General features: G+C 34.3%; 11 protein-coding genes across 11 annotated transcripts; 4 read left to right on the top strand and 7 right to left on the bottom strand.

Moving 5' to 3' along the window:
- Nucleotides 1–236: 236 nt before the first annotated feature.
- On the bottom strand, nucleotides 237–4784 carry ULS1 (translocase ULS1; the record flags this gene model as incomplete). The annotated part of the gene is made up of 1 exon (XM_001643679.1): nucleotides 237–4784. The coding sequence occupies one exon, from the start codon at nucleotides 4782–4784 to the stop codon at nucleotides 237–239; it is 4548 nt and encodes a 1515-aa protein (XP_001643729.1).
- Nucleotides 4785–5122: 338 nt separating this feature from the next.
- Nucleotides 5123–6478, bottom strand: Kpol_1009p16 (glycoside hydrolase family 5 protein; the record flags this gene model as incomplete). Its single annotated transcript, XM_001643678.1, has 1 exon — nucleotides 5123–6478. The coding sequence occupies one exon, from the start codon at nucleotides 6476–6478 to the stop codon at nucleotides 5123–5125; it is 1356 nt and encodes a 451-aa protein (XP_001643728.1).
- Nucleotides 6479–6861: 383 nt separating this feature from the next.
- IES4 (Ies4p) lies at nucleotides 6862–7236 on the bottom strand (the record flags this gene model as incomplete). The annotated part of the gene is made up of 1 exon (XM_001643677.1): nucleotides 6862–7236. One exon carries the CDS (start codon nucleotides 7234–7236, stop codon nucleotides 6862–6864), a length of 375 nt encoding a protein of 124 aa, XP_001643727.1.
- Nucleotides 7237–7868: 632 nt separating this feature from the next.
- Nucleotides 7869–10514, bottom strand: MSB1 (Msb1p; the record flags this gene model as incomplete). The annotated part of the gene is made up of 1 exon (XM_001643676.1): nucleotides 7869–10514. The coding sequence occupies one exon, from the start codon at nucleotides 10512–10514 to the stop codon at nucleotides 7869–7871; it is 2646 nt and encodes an 881-aa protein (XP_001643726.1).
- A 296-nt stretch (nucleotides 10515–10810) lies between these two features.
- ECM38 (gamma-glutamyltransferase) lies at nucleotides 10811–12748 on the bottom strand (the record flags this gene model as incomplete). Its single annotated transcript, XM_001643675.1, has 1 exon — nucleotides 10811–12748. The coding sequence occupies one exon, from the start codon at nucleotides 12746–12748 to the stop codon at nucleotides 10811–10813; it is 1938 nt and encodes a 645-aa protein (XP_001643725.1).
- A 708-nt stretch (nucleotides 12749–13456) lies between these two features.
- TUF1 (translation elongation factor Tu) lies at nucleotides 13457–14767 on the bottom strand (the record flags this gene model as incomplete). The annotated part of the gene is made up of 1 exon (XM_001643674.1): nucleotides 13457–14767. One exon carries the CDS (start codon nucleotides 14765–14767, stop codon nucleotides 13457–13459), a length of 1311 nt encoding a protein of 436 aa, XP_001643724.1.
- A 345-nt stretch (nucleotides 14768–15112) lies between these two features.
- YHC1 (Yhc1p) lies at nucleotides 15113–15628 on the top strand (the record flags this gene model as incomplete). Its single annotated transcript, XM_001643673.1, has 1 exon — nucleotides 15113–15628. The coding sequence occupies one exon, from the start codon at nucleotides 15113–15115 to the stop codon at nucleotides 15626–15628; it is 516 nt and encodes a 171-aa protein (XP_001643723.1).
- A 547-nt stretch (nucleotides 15629–16175) lies between these two features.
- Nucleotides 16176–16550, top strand: ATP14 (F1F0 ATP synthase subunit h; the record flags this gene model as incomplete). Its single annotated transcript, XM_001643672.1, has 1 exon — nucleotides 16176–16550. One exon carries the CDS (start codon nucleotides 16176–16178, stop codon nucleotides 16548–16550), a length of 375 nt encoding a protein of 124 aa, XP_001643722.1.
- Nucleotides 16551–17426: 876 nt separating this feature from the next.
- On the top strand, nucleotides 17427–18068 carry Kpol_1009p9 (Ran family GTP-binding nuclear protein; the record flags this gene model as incomplete). Its single annotated transcript, XM_001643671.1, has 1 exon — nucleotides 17427–18068. One exon carries the CDS (start codon nucleotides 17427–17429, stop codon nucleotides 18066–18068), a length of 642 nt encoding a protein of 213 aa, XP_001643721.1.
- Nucleotides 18069–18446: 378 nt separating this feature from the next.
- GUF1 (GTPase GUF1) lies at nucleotides 18447–20423 on the bottom strand (the record flags this gene model as incomplete). The annotated part of the gene is made up of 1 exon (XM_001643670.1): nucleotides 18447–20423. One exon carries the CDS (start codon nucleotides 20421–20423, stop codon nucleotides 18447–18449), a length of 1977 nt encoding a protein of 658 aa, XP_001643720.1.
- A 2046-nt stretch (nucleotides 20424–22469) lies between these two features.
- On the top strand, nucleotides 22470–24137 carry CTS1 (chitinase; the record flags this gene model as incomplete). The annotated part of the gene is made up of 1 exon (XM_001643669.1): nucleotides 22470–24137. One exon carries the CDS (start codon nucleotides 22470–22472, stop codon nucleotides 24135–24137), a length of 1668 nt encoding a protein of 555 aa, XP_001643719.1.
- Nucleotides 24138–24198: the final 61 nt, after the last annotated feature.

Genomic DNA, 24198 nt, shown 5'->3' with positions numbered 1-24198 from the left:
ACTGGTGTGGGAGACTGGGTAGGTAGTGGTACCGGTGGTAACATTACCTTCAGAGTCGGTGGAAGTGTAAGTAGAAGTAGTCAATTCTTCTGTAAGCCCCTATAAATCGAATGTTGTGATTAAAAATTTTTTTTTCAGATGATTTATTATCCTAAGTAGATTAATAGCTGTCCCTAATACTGCTATGAAATTGATCTTCTTATGTGATCATTATATATAGAAATATTTAACTCAAATTATTCCAATGAATTTAGACCGAATAAGAAACCTAATTCTCTTGCACCTAAACTGTTGACTTCTTTCATCTTTCTAGGATCCATTGCTGCATCAACCATTTTTTTCTTTCTATCCTGTAATTCTTTTATTCTATCTTCGACTGAATTTTTAATAAAGAGCCTGTAAATCTGAACTGTTTTGGTTTGACTAATTCTATAACATCTGTCTTGAGCTTGTTCTTCAACATAAGGGTTCCAAAATGGGTCAACAATAATGACGTGGTTTGCACAAGTTAAAGTTAACCCGGAGTTACCAGCCTTCATAGAAATAAGCAAAACTCTAGTGCTCGAACTTTTGTAAAAATCACTCAACACATCCGATCTTTGTTGAGCATTCATCGAACCATCATACTGAAATGTTTCAATATTAAGCTCCTTCTTCAAAAAATAGTCTAAGATTGAAAAAAATGTAATGAACTGAGAAAAAATAACAATTTTTTCAGTGGAAGATTTAGAAAATACTTCTTTAATGACTGCTATGCACTGTTTAATTTTCGTAGACATTTCTAACTTACTAAAATCAATTGTTATGAGTTTATTCGAGTTATACTTCATATTCCTTACCTGTTCTTCATAATCTTTCTTCAAGTCATTTTCAGTAAAGTTCTGATTTATCACCTTGTCATATAACTGATATGACGTAATCTCAGAATCATCAGTCAATGAACCACACTCTTTACACGGAACATATATTCTATTATCAACTTCTCTTGCAGTTCGATCAGAAGAGGATTCTTCTACAAATGGTTCGACACAGGAATCACATAACAAATGACCACAACCGGTTAAAACAGATGTCGATTCCGGTTCTAACTGCTCTAAGCACCAAAAACATGTCATCATGTCCATGCTGTAAATAACATTTTCTCGACAAGAAATAGACATTCCCTTTATACGGTTAAAATACCTCAACCAGTCCTTTTCGTAGTTTTTTCCATTGACTAGTTTTAATGCTTCTGCTTTCTTTTCACCTATAACTACTAATTCTGAATGGCAGCATGCTTGCCTTAAACGTAACAGCAATGTCAGAATACTACTATAATTTCCCTTTACTTTCTTGGAAAGTAATTTCTGAACTTTCTTTTTATTGACTTGTTCTAACAATGAATAAAATTCTTTCTCTTCTCCTTCAAGGGATTCTTCATGAATGTTCACAAACTTTGGAGGCAATTCCAAAATAGGGTTTCCATCAATCTTATCAGTTTTCGAACGTCTGAGCATAATTGCTTTCAAAAGCACTCTTAACTTCTTTAATGCTCGCTTCTGGAAATCTGAATCAGTTACCGTAGATGATTTTTTATTAGTAGAAAATGCAGAAGAGATATCTCTTTTAAATCTTTCTTCCCTATTATATGGTGCAATCCGTAAAAATCTTATTAAGGAATAAAGTTCATCTAAATTATTTTGGATTGGAGTACCAGAAAACACCCATCTATACTTCGAAATTAACGATGAACATGCCTTTGCTGCTTGCGTATCTTTATTTTTGATATTTTGTCCTTCATCCAATATTATTCTATAGAAATCGGACGTGCTAGTGAAGAATGGAGACCAATATTCATTTTTCTTCTTCAAAGAATTTAAACCTTTCAAGTCCCCTACAGCTGGAACATTTTGTCCCGTTGCAGATAATAAAGAGGCAGGCCAGTGTTTTTTGAACTCAATTGCTAACGTGCTATAAGATACAAGAACTGCATCGTATTCCGATAAGGATTTCCATTCTGACACTTTCACACCATTAGCTCCTCCAAAAATAAATACTGAAAAATTCAGCTTTTCCTTTAGTTTGGTACGAAATTCACCTTCCCAAACCTTTAAAACAGAAACTGGCGCTACTATTAAATTAGTTTTAAAATCATCATTTGTCGATTTGTTTGCTAGCATTAAAGCTATCCCTTGTATGGTTTTACCTAGACCCATATCGTCAGCTAGTAAACCACCACATTTCTTTGAATTTTCCAGGTTTATTAGCCATTGTAATCCGACACGCTGATGCTTCAGAAGATTAACTGTCATTCCTTCAGGGGTCAATGATTCACCTTCAATAATAGATTCATCCTGCTTTAAGGTATCTAACAGGTCTCTTATTTGTTGTTGGTCATCGGCAGCATGGATATTTGCTATACCATAAGTGCCACTGACACTATTCTCAGTATTCTTCCAATCTTTGATATACAAGGCATCTGTATTTTTAATTTTCAATTGCTCATTGAAAGCTTGCTTAAAATCAGCATAACTGGAATTTTGATCAGAATCACCTACAAAATTGATCAATTCTGGGTATTTAGATTTCATACCCTCTATAGTGCTTGGTACTCCGTAAACTGCTAAATTATCGTAAAGCTTTTCCATTTTTAAGCCCAGCTCCTTCAAACGAATAATAGCTTTTCCAATATGTCCTTTTAGTACATGTGATGGAGGAATACCTTTATCAATTGATAGTCTAAAATTTTCTAATACATTTAGGTAATCGTAAATCTGCCATTTTGAATCCTCTGTTCTATCCGAATCTTTGACTAATTCCCTAGCAATAGATAAACTCTTAAAGTATTGTGATCTCTTATCAACTTTTAGCATATTCAAATCTTTAAAAACAATACCATAGTCTTGAAGCAATTCATTTACAACAGGCATCTTAACACCATTATAGAATAACGTTTCTGCAGCTTCTCTACACGTTTCCATCATATAGGCTTTACAAAAATTACCATCTTCGAAATTTTCCTTATATTTTTTCAGCCTATTTATGTTATCATAAAGTTGTTGCTTAGTCGCTACTGATCTAGTAGCATTATTTTCCAATAAGCTTCTAGCGGATGCCAGTGATTTATCAAACAATTTTGATAGATCATGTTGATTTCTTTTATTTTCTTCCTTTACCTTGTTTTCTATACTCGTTTGTTGGAGCTTTTGTTGAAGAGAATCTCTAAGAATCCGATGCTCATCTTCCGAAATTGTACCATTTCGTAGTCGTTTCTCCAAGGATTCTAACTGTTCCAAAATTTTCTTCCTATCATTGACAACTGATTTTGCGGTCTGATTTTTTATGGCATAGAGATATTTTAATTTAAAATTTTGAATCTTGCTATTACTGCTATTTGCAAATGTGTCCCACTTCTTCTCTAAATCAGCAAGCCTTTCATTCACTGAATCTAATTTTGCCTTCGTTATATTTCTTTTAGCCTGAATTTTTTCCACTTGTAACTTAGCTTCTTGAGCCAACAATATTTGCGTTTTTGAAGATGTACCATTTCCATTTTCTATTCTTTTATCAAGCAAATTTGCCTTCTTTGTAGCCGCGGTCAATTCCTCATCCCTTTTTATTAATTTTTTAGTTAATATGGCATTATTTCCTTTAAGTGAACTCAAGTTTCTCTCCATTTCTTTTTCCTGAGATTTAATTTTGGAGATCATTTCTGAATATTTAGCTTGAATCTCCTCTGGTGTAGATAACTCTTTTGTATCAATGCCTGTTTTCGTACTACTTGAAATTTGGTTTGGAGAACTTGAAATTTCTTCTATTTCACTATCAACTTCGTTATTATCATGTATCAGATCTATCACTGAAGAATTTTTTTTCTCTTCGATTATAGTAAAAGTTTCTGGTTCAGATATTGAGATCACATCGTTCTTGATTTTATTTCCCATATCCAATAATGCTTTTTGAAATATGTTTTCATCTTCATCTTCATATATTTTTCCAACTTCTAATCTCATTGTATTTGGAGATACCTGCTCTTTGGCATCAGTTACATTTATCGCGGTAACATCTTCAATTTCATCATGATTAATAATTTTGACAGATGCATCAGTCTCTTGATCGAGAATATTCTTATCACTACTAATGTTTTTTCCAATGACACTTTGGTTAAGGTTAAAGTTAGTCGGTATTTCGTTAATTTGTAATTCATTTGTCATTATTTTATCTTCTTTCTCAATATTTTGTTCCGATATATGCCTTCTTTTATTCACATTTAAGGTACTATCTATCACACTATGTGAATCATTACCATTATTGTGGATATTAATATAATCGTCACTTTCTTCTTCTTCTCTGTGACGTTTCCTGTTGTTAGTATCGATGTTCTTCAATGGTGAACTTCGTATATCTGCTGATCGAAGAGGTCCTTCTTGCGAGGAAACAGGAGTTGTTCCATTATCTCTATTTTTGAATCGTAGTTTCATTCCTTGAATTGGCGAAGAAGGTTCCTTCTTATCCATAAAACTCTTCAAAGTCATCAAACGCTTAGTGCCTGATTTATATCCCTCCTGAGAACTCATCCCTGTTGGAAACTTTGAACTGCCCTCAGTACGTTCTTCTTCACTACCTACACTATTAATCACACTATTATCACTCGTACTTGCCCTACTCATTACTCCATCATCGTCATTTGTTCCCTTCACTGTATCATCATTATGATTGATGCTTGCATTAAATACCGAATATTTATTGTTGTGTCCTTCTTCTGATTCATTAGAAGTCAGATCAATAACCGGGATCAGTTCCATATGCTAATTTGATGCTAGTTAATTCAGTATATAGCCACTGCAAGATATATATATCCAAAATTCTTTAACATTAGATAACCATCAGCTTTTAACTTTAAATCATCAAGTTATATTTAATTTCTTATTATGTATTTATTCAAATCGCGAACTTCAGAGAATTATTTCCGGTCACGTAAATGAGAGGACAGAGCTAAGAAAATCAAGCAGAACGACCTGAATTAGTTGAAATTTGACAGTAGATGAGTACAATGTCTGCTTAATGAAGTCTGAATCTAGTGAATTAGCATCAAGAAATATAGTTCTAATTATTTCAATTTTGGTTTTTTAAAATACATGTTTTACATAATATTACATTGATCTGGATATTTACGGCTAGTCAGTGGTTGCGGGAAAATTCCATACTTGATTAACTTGCCAGCATCCCATTCGATGCTATCTTCAGTTTTGTAGCACCAGAAAATCCATCCATCTCTCATTTCAAATGCATCTAATTGAGCTTCTATGAATTTTCTTGTGTTTTCTTTACGATGCTTAGACCAATGAGATATATCATCGTTGTTCGCACAACTTCCCAATCGATGAAGTTGAGGATTGTCTACAAAGAAACTACCGTCATATCTTGCACCCCTTCCTACACCATTCAGCCATTTCGTACAATCTGTTAATGCTCCTGAGAATTCACCCATTATAGTCCAGTGGTATTCGTTTTTCATAGAATAACCTAACCCACAAGCCGTCTTGATCTTTACGTCCAAAGGTCTAGAGAGTTCACCTGGCGAGAACACTTGATAATGGTGATGGTCTACTACTACCCCCCAAAATCCTTGTTCAACTGTCATAAAATTGTCCCAATAATGATATGCTTGAAATGAATCGTGAATAATAATCACTTGGTTCGTGGAAAGTTCATATCTCACATAGTTATATGATGGCATCAAAAAATTATTTTTCAATTTATTCATATCTATGACAGGACCCAGTGGCTCATTTAATAATTCAATCCCAATCACGGTCGATAAATATTCATCTTGCGAATATTTAGACATAATATAGTTTAGTGCTTTCCTTGTGACACTTAAATTCGAGTCATCCAAGAAATTATATGCATCTCTCAAACCAGAGTTATCAAATCCATTTTGAGATCCTGCCGCACCATGTAAGTCGATCCAAACTTTTAAATTATACTTCTTAGCCCATTGGATTGCGTTATCAAGATAAGATTCTTGAATACCTGTGATATATGGATCCGTGTCCAATTTGCTAAATGCCCAGTAACCTATTGGGATTCTTACCAAATTGAACCCGTTTGATGCTATATTAGCAAAATCACTCTCCTGATAAAACGTCGACCAATGCCGTTCTAGCCTTTTCTTAGCCTCATCAAACCCTAAATACTGACAGAAATGATACTCATCAACAGGAATACCGTTGTCATTATTTGGATTAGTCCTAAATGCTTCGAATAGTGATGGAGTAATATAGGGTTCTAGTAACAACCACCCACCTATATTGACACCTCTTATAGGATGACCATTGATCTTGTTCGCATCGTAATCATAATACAACGAATGAGAATCTTGCTGTCCACTAGTTTCAACAACAGTAGAGTTAGTGGAATTGTCGATGACAAATGGCATAACTATATTCATTGACATTGATAGCAGTATGAAGTTCAAAATATAGAAATTCAACATTTTGAGTTATGTTATTATTAATGGAGCAAATTTATTGTTATTTTTATTATTTTTATTATTGTTATCTAAATATCTGTAGCGATTGATGCTTTAGATTCGATAGTAATTGATAATATGTTTTTTTATTCTTGTTTATCTTTAATCTTTAATCTATGAATACATCACTGATGCTAGTACCCATTTTTAAACAAAAACTAAGACCCACTTGGTCAGTTAAGTTTATAACTAATATAAATATCTCCAATAGTAGTATAACTTTGTGTTGATCAAATCTACCCGTCCTAAATTTTGGTAATATGTGTACAAAACAATCAATTGGATATCATCAATGAAACAAAAAGGCAAAACAAAAACTTAAAAACCAGTAAGTTATGAATTGGCACCTATTTATTTTCTTGAGACTCTGGTTCAACAACAGGATCCTTCTGTTCCTTCTCTTCTTCACCATTAGCTTTTTTCGATTCATCATTTTCAGCTGATTTCTCATCTTTCTTGGCCTCTTCTAATCTCTTTTCCTCTCTTTCTTTAGATTGCTTCTCTTTAATATCTTTTCTTATCCAACCCTTCAAATTCAATGTGTAACCAGTGAAAGTTTTAACTTGGATATCCTTACTACTATTCTCCCAAGGCAAAACTGGTTTATTATCATCTTTCTGGTTGTCCTGCTTAGCATTGCTTACATCTATGTTCGTTTGAGATTCAACTTCTCCTTCAGTAGCAACAATCTTACCATTAGGTTCACCAGAAGTTTCAGACATAGTAATTCACTTGATATATCAGATGAGATGCTATTTGCACTACTAATTGACCTCCAACACTCAGTTTCAGTACTTGTTAACCGACATTTCATTTTAACCTGTAATTTTTCATCTTTATTATTTCGCTGGTTCAATTTTCCAATATTCACATAAGAGCCAAATTTCATGAAATTAGAGAGAAGACGTCATAATGTTAGCAAATGAACTGGCATTAAGGAGAATCAATGATATACCAAACTACATATACTGTAATTGAGTTCTTTGGTTAAGAGGTTAATTTAGATATTTAAATTCTCTGTCAAATGTTGGTCAAGAAGTGGAAGATGGTTGAGGAGGAGAGTAGGATAATTATTTTCAATGGAATGAGATGAGATGAGATGACATAACATGGTGTCAGGTTTAGGTTTAACGTTATTGTTAATTAGTATTACTGAACTTGATATTTAACTCAATTATATATTAACTCTAAAATTAATTATTAATATTTTTTAAAAAAATGTCATTATGGTTCGTTATTATAACTGATTTTGAAGACTGTATTTTGGTATTATTAATAGTAGAAGTTGAGATAGAATGGAAATACTTAAGTAATAACTTATTGATCAATGGGTTTCTTGGGTTCTATATTTTTACTAAGTTCCAAATTTTCCATTCATTATTTCTCGATACAATTTTCTATGTTGTTGTGATTTCTTTCTTGGTATATCGCGTCCACTATAAATCATTTTCTCTTCTCTACCTGTCACTGGCATTGTCTCTCCCTCTAATGGTATCCTCTGTCTTTCTAAAACTGAAGAACTGTTCAAGCTATGGATTGATGGTGGCTTCAAATAACTTCTTCTTGACAACCTTTTCTTCTGAATTTCGTACTTTATAGAAGGCGTATGATAGTTGTAATCTGGAAATTCGATAGGTGGTATTGTTTGGACATTGATAGACCTGTGATGATACTTCTTATTAGTACCACTAATAGATTTTGGAGAATTCAAATAATAGTTTGGTGTTACTGGTATATTTAATGATTCCTGTGAACTTTTACTTACAATTTCAGTTGATCTTCTTAATGGTGACGGAGTTTTTATTGTATTTTGACTATAACGATCTAGTGACACAGGTATCTTTTTAGGACTATAATCTGCCACTACTGATAAGGGTGTGCTTCTATTAGGATTTCTTTCTGGTATTGGTGAAATTATAGGGGTTTGAATAGTTTCTTCTATAGTTTTAACTTGAAGTTTACCTTGTTTTCCTCTAATATCATTAATATGAATTTTGGGAGTGTGTTCTACTAGTTTGTCAAATTTGAATATTTCAGCATCATCTGTATTTGGTTTTGTATAATTTTCATTCTCCTTCATTGATTTTCTTGAGCCTCCAAGGGTATTTAATCTTCTGTTCGACTTATCTGGTTTGTTTGAAGGGTTTTCTATTATCAATGGTGGCAGTAATGTTACTTCATCGATGACTTTTGATTGTCTTTCTGAGGTATCCATCTCATCTGGGACACCTTCAACATGAGCCGCATTCTTGGAATTCAATTCTGGCATGTATAACTCGATATGTGGTTCTGATATAGTGTTACGTAATTTTGTTGGGAAAGAAATATTACTGGCATTACTATCAGCCCGTTGAATAACTTGGGGAGAAGCTGGTCTGGAAACACTCTTGCTATTCTTTAAAAAATTGGAAAATATATTCCATTTCTTTGGTTTTTCCTTATAATGTGGTGACTGTTTTGAAGCATGCGTGGGTAAATGTAATGTGTGTATCAAGTTTGTCACAACTGAAGTGGGTGAACCACTCATTTCTTTAAATTCTGTTGCATCATGGACATTATATCTTAAATTGTTATTATTGTAGACTGATGTTCTTTCATCTAATTCTTCGATTGGTTTCAATATAGAAGTGTCAGGAATTGATAATCTTCTATCGTTAGAGAGTCTCTCAATATTATCTACCGCTTGAAATGCCACCCATTTCGTGAATTGGTCAAATTTGAATTCAAGTAATAAAATCTTCCCAAACAAGCTACGCTTTTCTATGGTTTGTTCATATGATAGTGATGATTCCCACACCAACGGAAAGTAATCAGCAATATCGATTCTTTCCACTATTACTTCATCTTTAACAAATTCAATATTATCCTTCTGGTCTTGGCTGACCCAACCTGATAGAAAATTATTTGGGTTATCAGTTAAGAAATTGTACGTTAGCAAAGATTCGTGTGTCAACATCTTTCTTATATCAAAATGTTTGTTAGACGAAGACTTGAATATGCTTTTCAGTATCACATAGTCCTCATATGCTTCAAAATTGTCATTATTAGAGAAATCTAATAATTTCGCACATCTTCTTAATAATGAAATTGCAGTCTTACAGTTGAGGGCCTTTAATGTCACTAATGGAATAGTTCGATGTGACTTCTTAATGGTTTCCTTTATTTCAAGTGGCGGGTATTCGCTATTTAAAAGAAATTGAATTTCTGTTCCTGATATCTTGGACTTCTGAAGATTTTGCGACACATATATCTTTAAAAATGAAAGTAACATATGTAGAGTTGCATCAGCACCTGGAATCCAGGACTCAAACCCTGAGCTTATTGAATTTGTTAGTATCTGTTTTTGAAATCCATCTTTGTACTGACTTGGATACTCAAATGCCCATAATGAAAATATATAAGCAATTTGAGTCGTGTGCAATCCTGTCTTTGAAGTAAAAGTTAATATTAATTCAAAAAAATCATAAACCACTGAATTATGGGCATAGGAAGTTAAGGATTCTGGAACAATTTCAAGAAATGCCCTTGTTGGATAATTCTTTTTCTTTTCTTTAACTTTAAATAATTTATAAGAGTCCCATCCAATTACACCACCATTTGGCAAACGACACCAAATATATTTTAAAGCTTGGAAAAGAGTAAAAGAGTTTGCCTTAACTAATGAGCTCCACCTTAATTCACCACCTTCAAGTGATAAATTAAGTTTAAAAATGCCTGTTAAAAAATCATTTAGGTTGTCTGTGTTGTCTGAATTTAAAGGTTCCAGTAATAATGTTCTGTCAAATTCTCGACTCTTCAATTCAGATGATAGAAAATGAATAACATCATGTACTTCTTCAAATTCAAACTTTTCTGGTAAATAAGGATCCAAACATGTTACTGGTTTATTTGTATTTTGATGAGTAGTGATAGTTGAATTTAGTTCATAATCTCTTTTTGAATATACCGAGGAAGTTGAGCTAGGTACAGAGCTACTTGAATAGAACGAGGAACACTCCATTATTGTGTCACAAGAAGTTAGATATTTTGCTTTGTATCTTTTCCTCGAAAGCAAGAAAACTAGTATGTTTGGTTTAATAAAAGTTTCTGATCAAGTGTATTCGCTTTTCCCTTATAAATTATAGTTAATGGCAATGAACCGCTACGGTCTTTTCTTTTCCTGACGCTAATAATTAAGAGATGACTAATGAAAAGATGAATATTTTATTGAATAACTAGTAATTACATTAGTACTATATTAAGTTGTTTTTATCAAATTCAGAAATCAACTTTGAATGAAAGCTGATTTATGGATATCTAATATGCTATGGAAATACCTCTTTTCCTCCAAAAATCACTGACAGCATGCCATTCTCCTTCAACAAATCGAATGGCGTTTACTACACTTTTAGGAATTTCTTCGACGACATCATGTCCCATATTTTCCAGCTGCTTAACCGTTTCTCTTCCTACTAGATTAAAACTTTCCAATTCTAATTGATACGGTAGAAGTTGGTGATGAACTCTTGGATATGCAATAGCTTCAAGCAGTGGCATATTATACCAGTATGTCCTTATAATAGTCTGGAGTGTACTAGTTGTAATTCTGGATCCTCCAGAAGCACCGACTATAAGGTCTGGGAATCCAATTTCATTCAAAATTATACTTGGAGAAGTTGATGACAGTGGCCTTTTACCAGGTTCTGGGAAATTATATTTCGACGCAGCTAATGAAAAACTATTCGATCTATGGTTTTGAGAGAAGTCATCCATTTCATTATTAAATATCACACCGGTGTTCTTATCATAAACCAATGATCCAAATAGCAAGTTAATCGTAGTTGTCAAAGACACTGCGTTGTTATGGTGATCAACTATACTGAAATGAGCAGTACCATGGGGTTCATTCATTTCATATGCAGGATTATAAAGAGTCCAGTTTTCCAACGTTTTATAGCCATGATCAGTTGAGTTAATCCTTATATTATTTATTGCGTTGCTTGTCCAACTTTGGTCTAATACCTCTTTTATCCTAGGAGGTAAATCAGGCCCATTATAATCTCCTAGTCTACTTCTAGCAGAAGCCATCCACTTCATAGCTTCAACTAACTCGAATGTAGTTTCAGTTCCATAGTCGCCACCTTTAACACTTGGGTAATTGTCCATTATAGAAAGGGCAGATAGCAATGCGGCGCCAGAACTAGAGCCAGAACTAGTTAAAATTGTTAAGTCATTATTTGGAGCATTCATAAAACCTTTTCGTATTTTCATTGATAATGGTAAACTTGAATTGATATTATATGATTCGAAGTCTTGTAACGATATTATACCACCATTGTTTTGAATTGTATTTACCATTGACTTTGCCATCCAATGGTTAGGGTCATAAAATGGAGCTACACTCCCATTATGTGCTAATTCCATCAAAAGATTTGCAAATATGGGTCTGCTAATCCAATCACCTCTTCTCTTGACTCCAGTTTTATTTTCGTTTAATACAAACTCCCAAGTTGAAGATAACTTTAAAAATATAGGCTCATAAAACCTTAACGCAAAAGCTAGAGTTTCTTCGACCTCCCAGCCTTTATACCCTAATGTGGCCACTGGTTCTACTAAATCATACCAAGTTACATTTCCACTTCCTCTTGACTCAAATAAATGATATAACCCCATAAGTTCACCAGGGACAGCAATAGCCAATCCACCAACTTTAGAACACATTGTGCAATTTTCGAACATATCCTTATGGGCATTAATCGGAGCCTTTTCTCTAAAATCTACAAACAAGTGGTCAGACTCATTCTTACCAGAGAATACAGCATAACCACCACCTCCTATACCACTGTTGAAGAAGTTAACCATACCAATACATAAACCTAAAGTTACAGAGGCATCAGCCGCATTGGCTTGAGGGAACTTCTTTAAAACAGAATTAACAGTCAAATTATTACACAACTCCAAATCTGAACTAATAGCACCATGGAAACCCTTTTTCAGTAATTTTTGATCTGGTGTTAACGTAGGAGATCTATTCAAATCACCTATATCGATATTATGATCATTACCACCAGAGATATGCTTTACAAATAGCTCAGGGTCTTTCACTAAATCAGCCAAGAATAATGGATCCTCCAAAGCCAAAATAGAAGCAAACACACTATGCAATTTAAATAGAGTCAATAAAATAACTACGGGCACCATTATAAGGAAACTCCTATTAAGAGATCTTCTTGTATAATTTTTCTTTAATGGCATGATTGATAAAACCTAATAGAATTCAGTAAGATTCCTTTTTATCCAAATGTATTTGATATTGAATGTAGGAAAGCTAGACCCAGCCCTGCAATAACAATAGATAATATTTGTGAAAGTTTGATCAAGAATCTTTTTTCTTGAATTTTTATTAAGTGAACGTTATATATTTTTGTACTTTTGTTGCAAGTTTAATTTAAATCCATTTCTTTTAAGATTGATTCATTTTGACGTAACCATTGCGATGCCTTTGCTTTTTCGAGACCTTACTCAATTAGAAAGGAATTTGCCAAGAAAAGTCCGAAGAAGAGATCACATTTTCGAAATGGTTAATTAGTAATCCAAAAAGCAATGGATGATTATATTGCATTAAGACATGTATATTAACAGATATTAACAGATATTAACAAATATTATCAGATTTAAAGCCAAATAAGACATTACAAACAGAATGTATACAACGGAGTCTTTATATATGTATATGATTATTTACATGACAATCCTAACAATGGTTTAAACTTGACAGGCTTTTATTTCAATCATCAAACGAATAATGCTAAAATTATTCGTTTGGTATTGGTTATTATACTTATGTGTTTGTGAAGAGTGTGTGGGGACGGGGGGGTTACGAATAAACAAAAAATAGTTACATCAAGGAAGGCATGTATATTGTTTTCCTTAGTGTCTTAGATCTAGATAGTTTTTATCTGATCATTCGATGATACGGGTGATCAAACCAGTACCAACGGTTCTACCACCTTCTCTGATGTTGAAACGTTGACCGACTTCTAGTGGGGTTGGGTGAATCAATTCACATTCCATTTCGACGTTGTCACCTGGCATGACTTGTTTGGAATGGTCTTCGACTTCCTGAGGGAACTTCATGACGACAGTGACATCTGCGGTTCTGATGTACATTTGTGGTCTGTAATTTTCACCGAAACCAGAGTGTCTACCACCTTCTTCCTTAGACAAGATGTATAAAGAGGCCAATACCTTAGTGTGGGCCTTGACGGTACCTGGCTTGGCCAAGACCATACCTCTCTTGATTTCATCTCTTCTAATACCTCTTAACAAAACACCGGCGTTGTCACCAGCCATAGCTTGATCCAATTCCTTTCTGAACATTTCGATACCAGTAACAGTGGCTTTGATTGGAGTCTTGGTGTGACCAACGATTTCAATTTCTTCATTCTTTTTCAATTGACCTCTTTCAACACGACCGGTGACGACAGTACCTCTACCAGAAATGGAGAAGATATCTTCGACAGGCATCAAGAAAGGTTTTTCCAAGTCTCTTTCTGGGGTTGGGATGTATTCGTCGACGGCAGCCATTAACTTCTTGATAGCGTTTTCACCGATTTCAGGTTCACGGTCTTCCAAAGCACATAAAGCTGAACCCATGACGACAGGGACGTTGTCACCATCGAAACCATATTGGGTCAACAATTCTCTCATTTCCATTTCAACCAATTCCAACATTTCAGGGTCGTCAATAGTGTCTACCTTGTTGACGAAGACAACCAAGTGTTGGACACCGACTTGTCTTGCCAATAGTAAATGTTCTCTAGTTTGAGGCATTTGACCATCGGTAGCAGCAACGACAATAATTGCACCGTCCATTTGGGCAGCACCAGTAATCATATTTTTGATATAATCGGCGTGACCAGGACAGTCGACATGAGAGTAATGTCTTTTATCAGTTTCGTATTCGACATGGGCAGTAGAGATAGTGATACCACGAGCTCTTTCTTCAGGAGCTTTATCGATGGAAGCGTAATCCAAGAAATCAGCACCACCTGATTTAGCCAAAGTCTTAGTGATGGCAGCGGTCAAAGTGGTCTTACCGTGATCGACGTGACCAATAGTACCGATATTGACATGTGGTTTAGATCTGTCGAAAGATGCGTAGCATCTTTGAGAAATAATAGGGAATGTTGATTTGGTAGTAGCAGAGAAAACTACCTTAGGTAATTTTGAGCCTACAGCTCTTGTAAACAAAGAAGTCTTGGATAACAACATTGTCAGACAACTTGCGATTAGCCTTCCTTAGTGAACAAATACGATAAGAAGAAGAACTATCAAATAAGATAACTTCATAAAACTCTTTTATATATATGTATATTGTATACTAATTGCTAATGAAAAGTTTTTAAATCTTTAAATTTTTCACTTTTTCGAAACCACAAGGAAATAGAGCATTGTGTACGAAGTGGGAGGGGTTTGGTGATGAGCAGTTGATTATATATGTATGGATATATATACATACATACATATATATATATATATGAAGATGATGCAATGGAGATCAGGTCAATACACCAGAAGACATTACAAGACAAGGTAGATTGAAGCTGGAATATAGTGATGGTAAGGTATTACTGTGAATATTGTCATTCTTATCTGACTCACGACACCAAAAGTGTGCGTCGGTCACATTTGGTAGGTAAGAACCATTTGAAAGCAGTTGCAGATTATTATAGGAACAAGAATGACAAGTCCAAGAAGGTTGGTAACAATGGGGTGTTGTGGACACGTCGGAACGAAAACAAGCGGTTGTTGAAGTTGGCAAAAGTGCACGAACGGGAGAACAATGAAGAACTCGGTGTGTTGAGTCAAATGTATCGGGAATCTCCAGGGTATCACAAAGTGTTTGCTCCTTCGCAGAGGTTGGATGTCAGAGATTACATCAGGTCTAGCAAACTGCCACAAAGAGCGAATCTTTCCAATAATTCCAACAATAAAAACAGCATGTCGAGCAGCTCGACCAGAAACGTTTTGACAAGACCAACCACGACCACAGCTCCTCTCCCGCCACCATTGCTGCTCACACAGTGGTCTTCCCAACCTCCTAAACAGATATACCCACGAACCAGTCGATAGACATGATGAGACGATAGTTGATGATATACCTGCATTGGCATTGGCATTAGCATCTATATTTGATGTAAAGTAGTATTTGGTATATATATAGAAAGATAGATATAGATAGATGTGATTGTAATAAATAACAGCGCTACCATAATATTCATCACCAACGACGAACCAATCATACTACAATTTACCGTTTTTTTTGCCCAATGCAATGGGGTCCATCTACTTCTACGCTGGTTTCTCTCTGGATGAACACAACCCCCGTCCCCCATCCCAGCCAAAACTTCAAAAATTCAAGAAATCTCGTCAAGAACTGCAACAGACCCAAACCCAAGCTATTGTAGCTACCACATCCATTGATTCATTGTTTCTCAATGTTTACCTATCACCTTCAAACATTGACATTAACACTAACTCTACCTTGATAACCTTATATTTAAGTGTGATGCTGTTCCCGAATACACTCAATTGGTGTTATCTCATTATATCTTGTCTGTTCTAGATAGGAGGAGTTATACACACACTAAAGGTTGGTTATTAAGGAAAAGAAGTTATCATGATGTTTTCAGTGGTCAGACGTAATGCTGTTTTGTTATCAAAGCCTCTATTATCTAATGGTTCAAGAGTGATCGGTGCCAGATTTATCTCTAACGATGTTTTGCAAGATTTATATTTGAAAGAATTGAAGTCTGCCAAGCCAATGTCTATGCAAACTGATATTGACAATGCTAACGTTAAAAAATGGGTCGAACCAATAAAGCCAACTATTCCTCAAGAAGAAGTCACCAGAGATCAATTGAAACAATATACTGATGAACCAGTTGAAACCGTTAAGGCAGGTGCTTCCGCTGCTGAAGATTCCAATGCTGCTATTGCTGAGGACTGGTTGGTTCTAGAAGAAGAACCAGAAGATGCTGCTCATGCTCATTGATTTGTTGTGTCCTTCAACTCCTATCCCCTTCTTAATTATGTGAATATTTAAAGCAAAGCAAAGCAAATCAGGTCAGATGAGATCAAATCAAATCAAATCAAATCAAATCAAATCAAATCAAGATATAAATCAACAAGAAAAAAAAATAAAGGAAGAAGGGGACTCATTTGTTCCTGCCCTTCCATCATTATATATTATATAGTCCAGTTCATCTATGTCAGTGTTGTCTTACTTGGACAGCATTGTCTCTGGTCAGTATGTCAGTTCTCTCTCTCTCATACTGGCTCTACTGTACAGAAATACATATTCTTAATATAGTTACCCTCTATGTATCAGGTGATTCCAACCACTATGTTCACGTGACTTCTCTGCTACCACTCTCTCGTCCCTTCCCTTCCCTTCTCTACCTTCCTCGCAAGAAACATCAAAGCAGTCAAAACCATAAGACCATAAATAACACAGACTCTGCCATGTTTACAGCATCGATAACCATCAGCAACACAGCTATTACAACGTGAAGTAGCACTAATAGTATAGTATAGTATAGTATAGTATATACTACCATCCGTCATCTCTCTCTCTATATACTTATATCAATACATACGACAACCGTGCAACACGATATTTATCCCTCATCGCCCATCTGGAAAATTTTCTTCCAAACATTTTCAAAGTTCGAATCGAGTTTTGATCGAACCAAACAAGATAATATCAACATCATCAAGAAGAATATAAAGACTATTTTAATATTCTATTTAAAGTTAGATTGATTTGTAACGTTAGGTCTGTTTGTGATTCAATTTGCTTATCCTTTTTCCCTTTTCTAAATCTTAAGCATTCAAGGAAAAATAGTATATAACCTATTAGAAAATCATCATGGCTGAAGTTCCTACTTTTAAATTAGTTTTAGTTGGTGATGGTGGTACTGGTAAGACCACCTTTGTTAAGAGACATTTAACTGGTGAATTCGAAAAGAAATATATTGCCACTATCGGTGTCGAAGTTCATCCTTTATCCTTCTTCACTAACTTTGGTGAAATTAAATTCGACTGTTGGGATACTGCCGGTCAAGAAAAATTCGGTGGTCTAAGAGATGGTTACTATATTAATGCTCAATGTGGTATCATCATGTTCGATGTCACTTCAAGAATCACTTATAAAAACGTTCCAAACTGGCACAGAGATTTAGTCAGAGTTTGTGAAAACATTCCAATCGTCTTGTGTGGTAACAAAGTTGATGTCAAAGAAAGAAAAGTCAAGGCTAAGACCATCACTTTCCACAGAAAGAAGAACTTACAATATTACGATATCTCTGCTAAATCTAATTATAACTTTGAAAAGCCATTCTTGTGGTTAGCTAGAAAATTGGCTGGTAACCCACAATTGGAATTCGTTGCTTCTCCAGCTTTGGCTCCACCAGAAGTCCAAGTCGATGAACAATTGATGCAACAATACCAACAAGAAATGGAACAAGCTACTGCTTTACCATTGCCTGATGAAGATGATGCTGATTTGTAATCAACTACTATAAATTCATCTTTGTTCAAAGCATCCTTTTTTAAATCTTATCACCGTATAGTAAGTATACTACTGTTTTTTTGCACCATTGTTAATTAATCAAACTTACCTTCTACTTACGAGTTAGTTTTTTCTATTTTTCACCCCAAAAATTTTTGTCTTCTTATATGTACTAACCATAATGAAGTATACAATTACATAAAGATAAAATCCTGAAAGGATAGGAAATTATATATATACTTATATAAAATGATTATATATTAATTGATTGATTAATTACTATTTTATTTACATGGTTTTAATACAAATAATATTACTCGTATCTCTAGGTTCTCTTTCCCTATCTATATAGGTATATGCTGTTACTGATTAACCTCATCATCTCCTTAAAAATTCTTGATATGCATCTGTATTGATTTGAATATTACCTATACTCCTCATTTTCAATTTTTTTTTACCTTCTTTCTGCTTGACTAACAGTTTCTTACGTCTTGTTATATCACTTGCATGTAACTTGGCTAAGACATCCTTACGTCTAGCTTTAATTGTCTCCCTAGCGATAATCTTTGAATTATTAATCCTTGCTTGGATAACAACTTCATACTGTTGGGATTTAACATATTTTTTAAAATTTTTAACCCATTCTGTACCAACTTTATTAACTTTGGATCTATGCAATATACTGGTTATTGCGTCAATAGTGGTTCCATTGATTAATAATTCTAATTTGACAATATCAGATGGACGGAATCCAATATCTTCATAGTCTAAAGTAGCATAACCTTGACTAACGGATTTCAATCTTCCAAAAAAATTATCTACTAGTTCAAATAATGGTATTTCATACCTTAGCATTACTTGTTTAATCGCATTTGATTGACCACTATCCATGTACTTGATTTCAACTTGTTTACCACGATGATTGTCACAAAGAGTAATCACATTACCTAAATATTCATCAGGCAAAGTCATTATAGCTTCAACATACGGTTCTTGTACATTGGCAATACTCTTTACACCTTTTGCTTTACGATTTGTAGGAAATTCGTTTGGATTAGTAACTTCCTTAATGGTACCATCTTCATATTCAATTAAATATGGAACTGTGGGTTGAGTAATAATCAATTGTGACCCATATTCCTTTTCCAATCTTTCTTTAAAAACAGATGCATGTAGGGAACCAAGAAATCCTAATCTCCAACCTTGTCCCAAGGCATTAGAATTCTCCATTTCAATTGTAACTGATTTATCGTTTAAAACTAACCTATTGATATCGTCATCAAGTGCCTTGAATTCGACACCATCTGCTGGGAACGCACCAACAAAGACCATAGGTTTTGTTTCTTCAAATCCAGGTAGGATTTCTGTTTGTGACTCTAGTCCAACTTTCATAAAAGTATCACCAATTTTAGCATCTTGAGAATTTTTCATGCCAGGAACTATGTAACCTACTTGACCCGTGGTTAATTTACCAGTATTAACTCTATCTGGGTGCATAATACCAATTTCTTTAATTTCATACTTCATTTGAGTAATTGCACTAGAAATTTTATCACCTTTTTTGATAGATCCATCAACTACATGAACTAGTAATACTACACCTAGATATGAATCATACCATGAGTCAACCAAGAGAGCTCTGAATGGCTTATTCTTGATACCAGTTGGTGGAGGTATTCTATCAATCACAGCAGGCAAAAGCTTTTCTTGAATATTTATACCTGATTTTGAGCTAACTTTAATAATTTCATCCTGTGACATTTCAAATGTAGATTCAATTTGTCCTGCTGTTTTTTCAACCTCTGCTACGTTCAAATCTATCTTATTTATTACAGGGATCAATTTCAATCCCATACTGTATGCCAAATAAAAATTTGCTACAGTTTGTGACTGAACACCTTTTGATGCATCGACTAATAATATTGCACCATTGCACGCTTTATATGATCTTGAAACCTCATCTCTAAAATCGACATGACCTGGAGTGTCAATTAAATGCAAAAGAAAATCTTGACCATTCCTTTTATCATTATAAATCATTGAGCATGTTTGAGCCTTGATGGTAATCCCTCTCTCTTTTTCGACCTCTAATTTATCTAAAACTCGTTGTCCAGATGTACCTTCAGTTTTGCTTATAACCCCAGTTATTTCAAGTAATCTATCAGATAAAGTGGACTTACCATGATCAATGTGGGCCACAATTGAAAAGTTACGGTAGTTCTCAATTGGTATATTTTCAATCCTATTCTGAATATCCTCGACCTTAATAGATTTCAAATTCTTAGCAGCATTATTGGTACTATTATGTCGCACAAAATTTTTCACTGCTCTATACACAATACCATTTCTCCACATTTATGGCATATAACAAGCTAGAACCTCTTATATAATGACCTCCGTATCAATAATCGATCCTGGTGCTTTGTAGATCTTTAAAATCAATAGCAAGCTTATCGAATAAGTTTTCAATCAGGATTCATAATTGAAGCTTTTTACTTTTAATTATAGATTTAAATATTTATGTCCTATTTCATTTCTTGATAAGATGGGCGGACAAAAAGCGTACAAATTAGGACAAATGTCTTAATAAGGACAAATATTGGAAGTTATGAAGTGTCAGTAACATAACAACCAAAATAATAAGCACCTTATCATATACAAAGAAACCATCTGTCACCAACATATTTGATCGAAATTTAAGAGCTAAGTTACTGGTGAGGATCTTTGTTTTTAATAATTGAAACTTTTAATTAATAGTTTGTTTTCATTCAATAGTAATGAGGAATCTATAATTATGATTTAATCAGCACGTTTGGAAATAGATAAGAGAGAATCAATTGCATGTTATACTAACTTGATACAAGGTTTGGTATTCATTTAAGTAGTTGAATTAATTTCAAGTTGGCATTCAAATGGCAAGTCAATATTCGTACAGAAAATATAACAAGGTTATAATAATTATGATGGACCAAGCTTGATTGTTTCCTCATCCCCATTGTCTGACAGTCACTTGAGGTCTCAATTCAACATTTTTCTTCTAAAGCAGTTTATCTTTATAAATACTTTGTTGACCGTCAAAATCAACTTCTCACATGAAGGTCATTACAACGACCACTATAATAAATCGAACTAAATAGAAATCTGAATACATGTCAATAATATGCAACTCTGATTTATTGATAGCCCAATAGAAACATAGTTATCAGATCTTATGTTTTGGTTACGCAAGATTGCTAAACTATCGAGAACCATATATATCTATTCGAACTTATACTACAAATAAAAGCGCATAGGATATCAATCCTTCCTTCCACCAGACAACACCAAGGTTCTGATAACAAAATATAAACAATTCACTATTGTGATCTGGTTCTGTGATGACATTGTATTAAATGTTTATACCATGTTCTGTCATTAACTAAGCACAATATTCTCCCTCATCCTGAACCATTCTCTTATACTTGGTATATATAATATTTACCACAACATCTGGGCATATCTAATTAAACCCACAGAAATATTATCTTTCGATCCCTATAGCTGTACTGTTATTATATAATGTCATTGTTTATTGCTTGTCTTTGTAGTTATAGTTGTCACTTCCACTAAATATCTACTTCTTCTTGTTCATATAATCTTTTAAGTATGCAAATGTCGCTTAAGTGCGCGGTGTCCGGATGTCGCAATGCTGGGTTTTAATATCGAAAATTCGAAATTAATGCTGGTTCCAAGATGCTGGTTTCGAAAAACCAAGTACTTAATGAAGGATGACAATAAATATCAAAGCATTGAGCATGGGGTCTATCTATATGTCAGATAAAGATTAGAGAACGTAACTACTTCAATGTATTGTTTATATCTTGTTGCAGATTAAAAGTTTGTAAAACAAAGGAATACTGAGGACTTCTTGGTTTGATTGTTGGCAATATCTAGTAATGTCTGGACAAAACTTTACTGGCTACCATTGGAAAGTAATGGTGGTTTTAATTAAATAGAAGCATTAGTCTTTGTTTATTATTCATTCGATAGTTTGTTTATTTGTTTATTTCTGTTTGTTTGTTTATTTGTTTATATTTTGGTATCTTAAGAGACTCACTAAACATGCTCTTACAGACAAGGTTTGAAATGTAAATAGAGACGGTGACTGTTATTGAAGGGTTATTATTTTTATTCTTATTTGATGGGTTTGAAAAATAAATTGGAAATATTGAAATAATGAGGATATATAAATGCATAATCAATTGCATGAACTGATAAGAATCTTTCTCATTTCGATTATCTTTAATTAAATTTTAATAATGTATATAATATAAAAGCAACAAAACAAACCACAGCAATCGCCCTGAGATTTTTTAAAAATAAACATATAAATCAGACCTCTAAATCTCAATCACCTCAACAATGAATCTATTGCTATTTTTCCTATTGCCAATATTAACTTTGGCCTTTAACAACGATTTAAAGACTAATGTCGCTATCTACTGGGGTCAAAACTCCGCTGGTTCCCAAGAATCTCTAGCTTATTACTGTCAAAATTCCGATGCTGATATTATCATGTTATCTTTCTTAAATGAATTCCCAACTCTGGGTTTAAATTTTGCTAACGCTTGCAGCACTTCTTTCTCAGATGGTCTATTACACTGTTCTCAAATCGCAGAAGATATCAATACATGTCAATCTTTGGGAAAGAAAGTTTTGCTATCTTTAGGTGGTGCTTCTGGTGCCTATAGTTTTTCAAATGATCAAGAAGCAGAAACTTTTGCTCAAACCTTATGGGATACTTTTGGTGAAGGCTCCGGTGTCTCTGAACGTCCTTTTGACTCTGCAATTGTCGATGGTTTCGATTTCGATATTGAAAATAATAACAATGTTGGTTATGCTGCTTTAGTCTCAAAATTGAGAACCTTATTCACATCTGGTAGCAAACAATATTATATCTCTGCTGCCCCACAATGTCCATACCCAGATGCTTCTGTTGGTGATTTATTGGCTAACGCTGAAGTCGATTTCGCTTTCATTCAATTTTATAACAATTACTGTAATGTCGATAAGTCCTTCAACTGGGACACTTGGACTAACTTTGCTACTACAGTTTCTCCAAATTCAAACATTAAGCTATACTTGGGTTTACCAGCTTCTGCTACTGCTGCTGGCTCTGGTTATATTTCTGACATGAATGAATTGGCTTCCGTTGTTAGCAGTATTTCTTCATCTCCTAACTTTGGTGGCATTGCATTATGGGATGCGTCTCAAGCTTTTGCAAATGAAATAGATGGTAAAAACTACTTTGCTATGATGAAGGAAATCTTAGAGGACAATGTCAACACTGCTGTCACTACTTCCACCACTTCCACCACTTCTACTACCTCCGCTACTTCTTCTACAACTTCAATCACTTCTATGACTGAAGTCACCTCCTCTGTCATTCTATCTTCAACTGTCAACGAAGCTATTTCCAGAATTCGTTCTTCATCTGTCAATGAAGCCACATCTAGAGTTCGTTCTTCAACTATTGACCAAACCACCGCTGAATCTACAACTTCAACATCCAGTCAAGTTGCTACACACGTCCATACTTCTGTTATGCAAACAAGTGCTCCTGTCATTATCTCGACTGTCGTAGTTTCTTCAACTGTTACCGGTACTACCACTGTCATTGCACCAACTGTCGAAGTTACTAGTTCTTTAGATTCAAATGTTTCTCGTGATACTACTACCCTGTTTCCTGCTTCTACTTTTTCTACAACTATCCATCAAGATCAAGTTCCTGTTGTGAGCACCACAACTTCTACAATTCCAGCTGCTACCACTTCCATTTCTGCTACACAAGATGCTCATGTTAAAGCTCAACAATTGAATGCTCAATATGCTGCTGGTCAGCTAAATGGCAAATCAACTTGTACAGATGGTGAAATCGTTTGTTCAGCCGATGGTAAGCTTGCTATGTGCGACCACAGTGATTGGGTATACTTTGAATGTGCTGAAGGTACAACTTGTTTTGCATTCGATGATGGAAGTGAAGTTTCAACTCAATGTAACTTCTCTGGTTTAAAGAGTAATTTCATGTAATATCGATTACAAAGTCATTTTACCAAGACATGCATATATTATCATGAGTTCTCTATTTCAT

The sequence above is a fragment of the Vanderwaltozyma polyspora genome, genomic scaffold (genome assembly GCF_000150035.1).
Source record: "Vanderwaltozyma polyspora DSM 70294 KpolScaffold1009 genomic scaffold, whole genome shotgun sequence".
NCBI classification, from domain to species: Eukaryota; Fungi; Ascomycota; class Saccharomycetes; order Saccharomycetales; family Saccharomycetaceae; genus Vanderwaltozyma; species Vanderwaltozyma polyspora.
The sequence above is the reverse complement of the archived record's forward strand: the minus strand, read 5'-3'. Positions and strand labels throughout refer to the sequence as shown.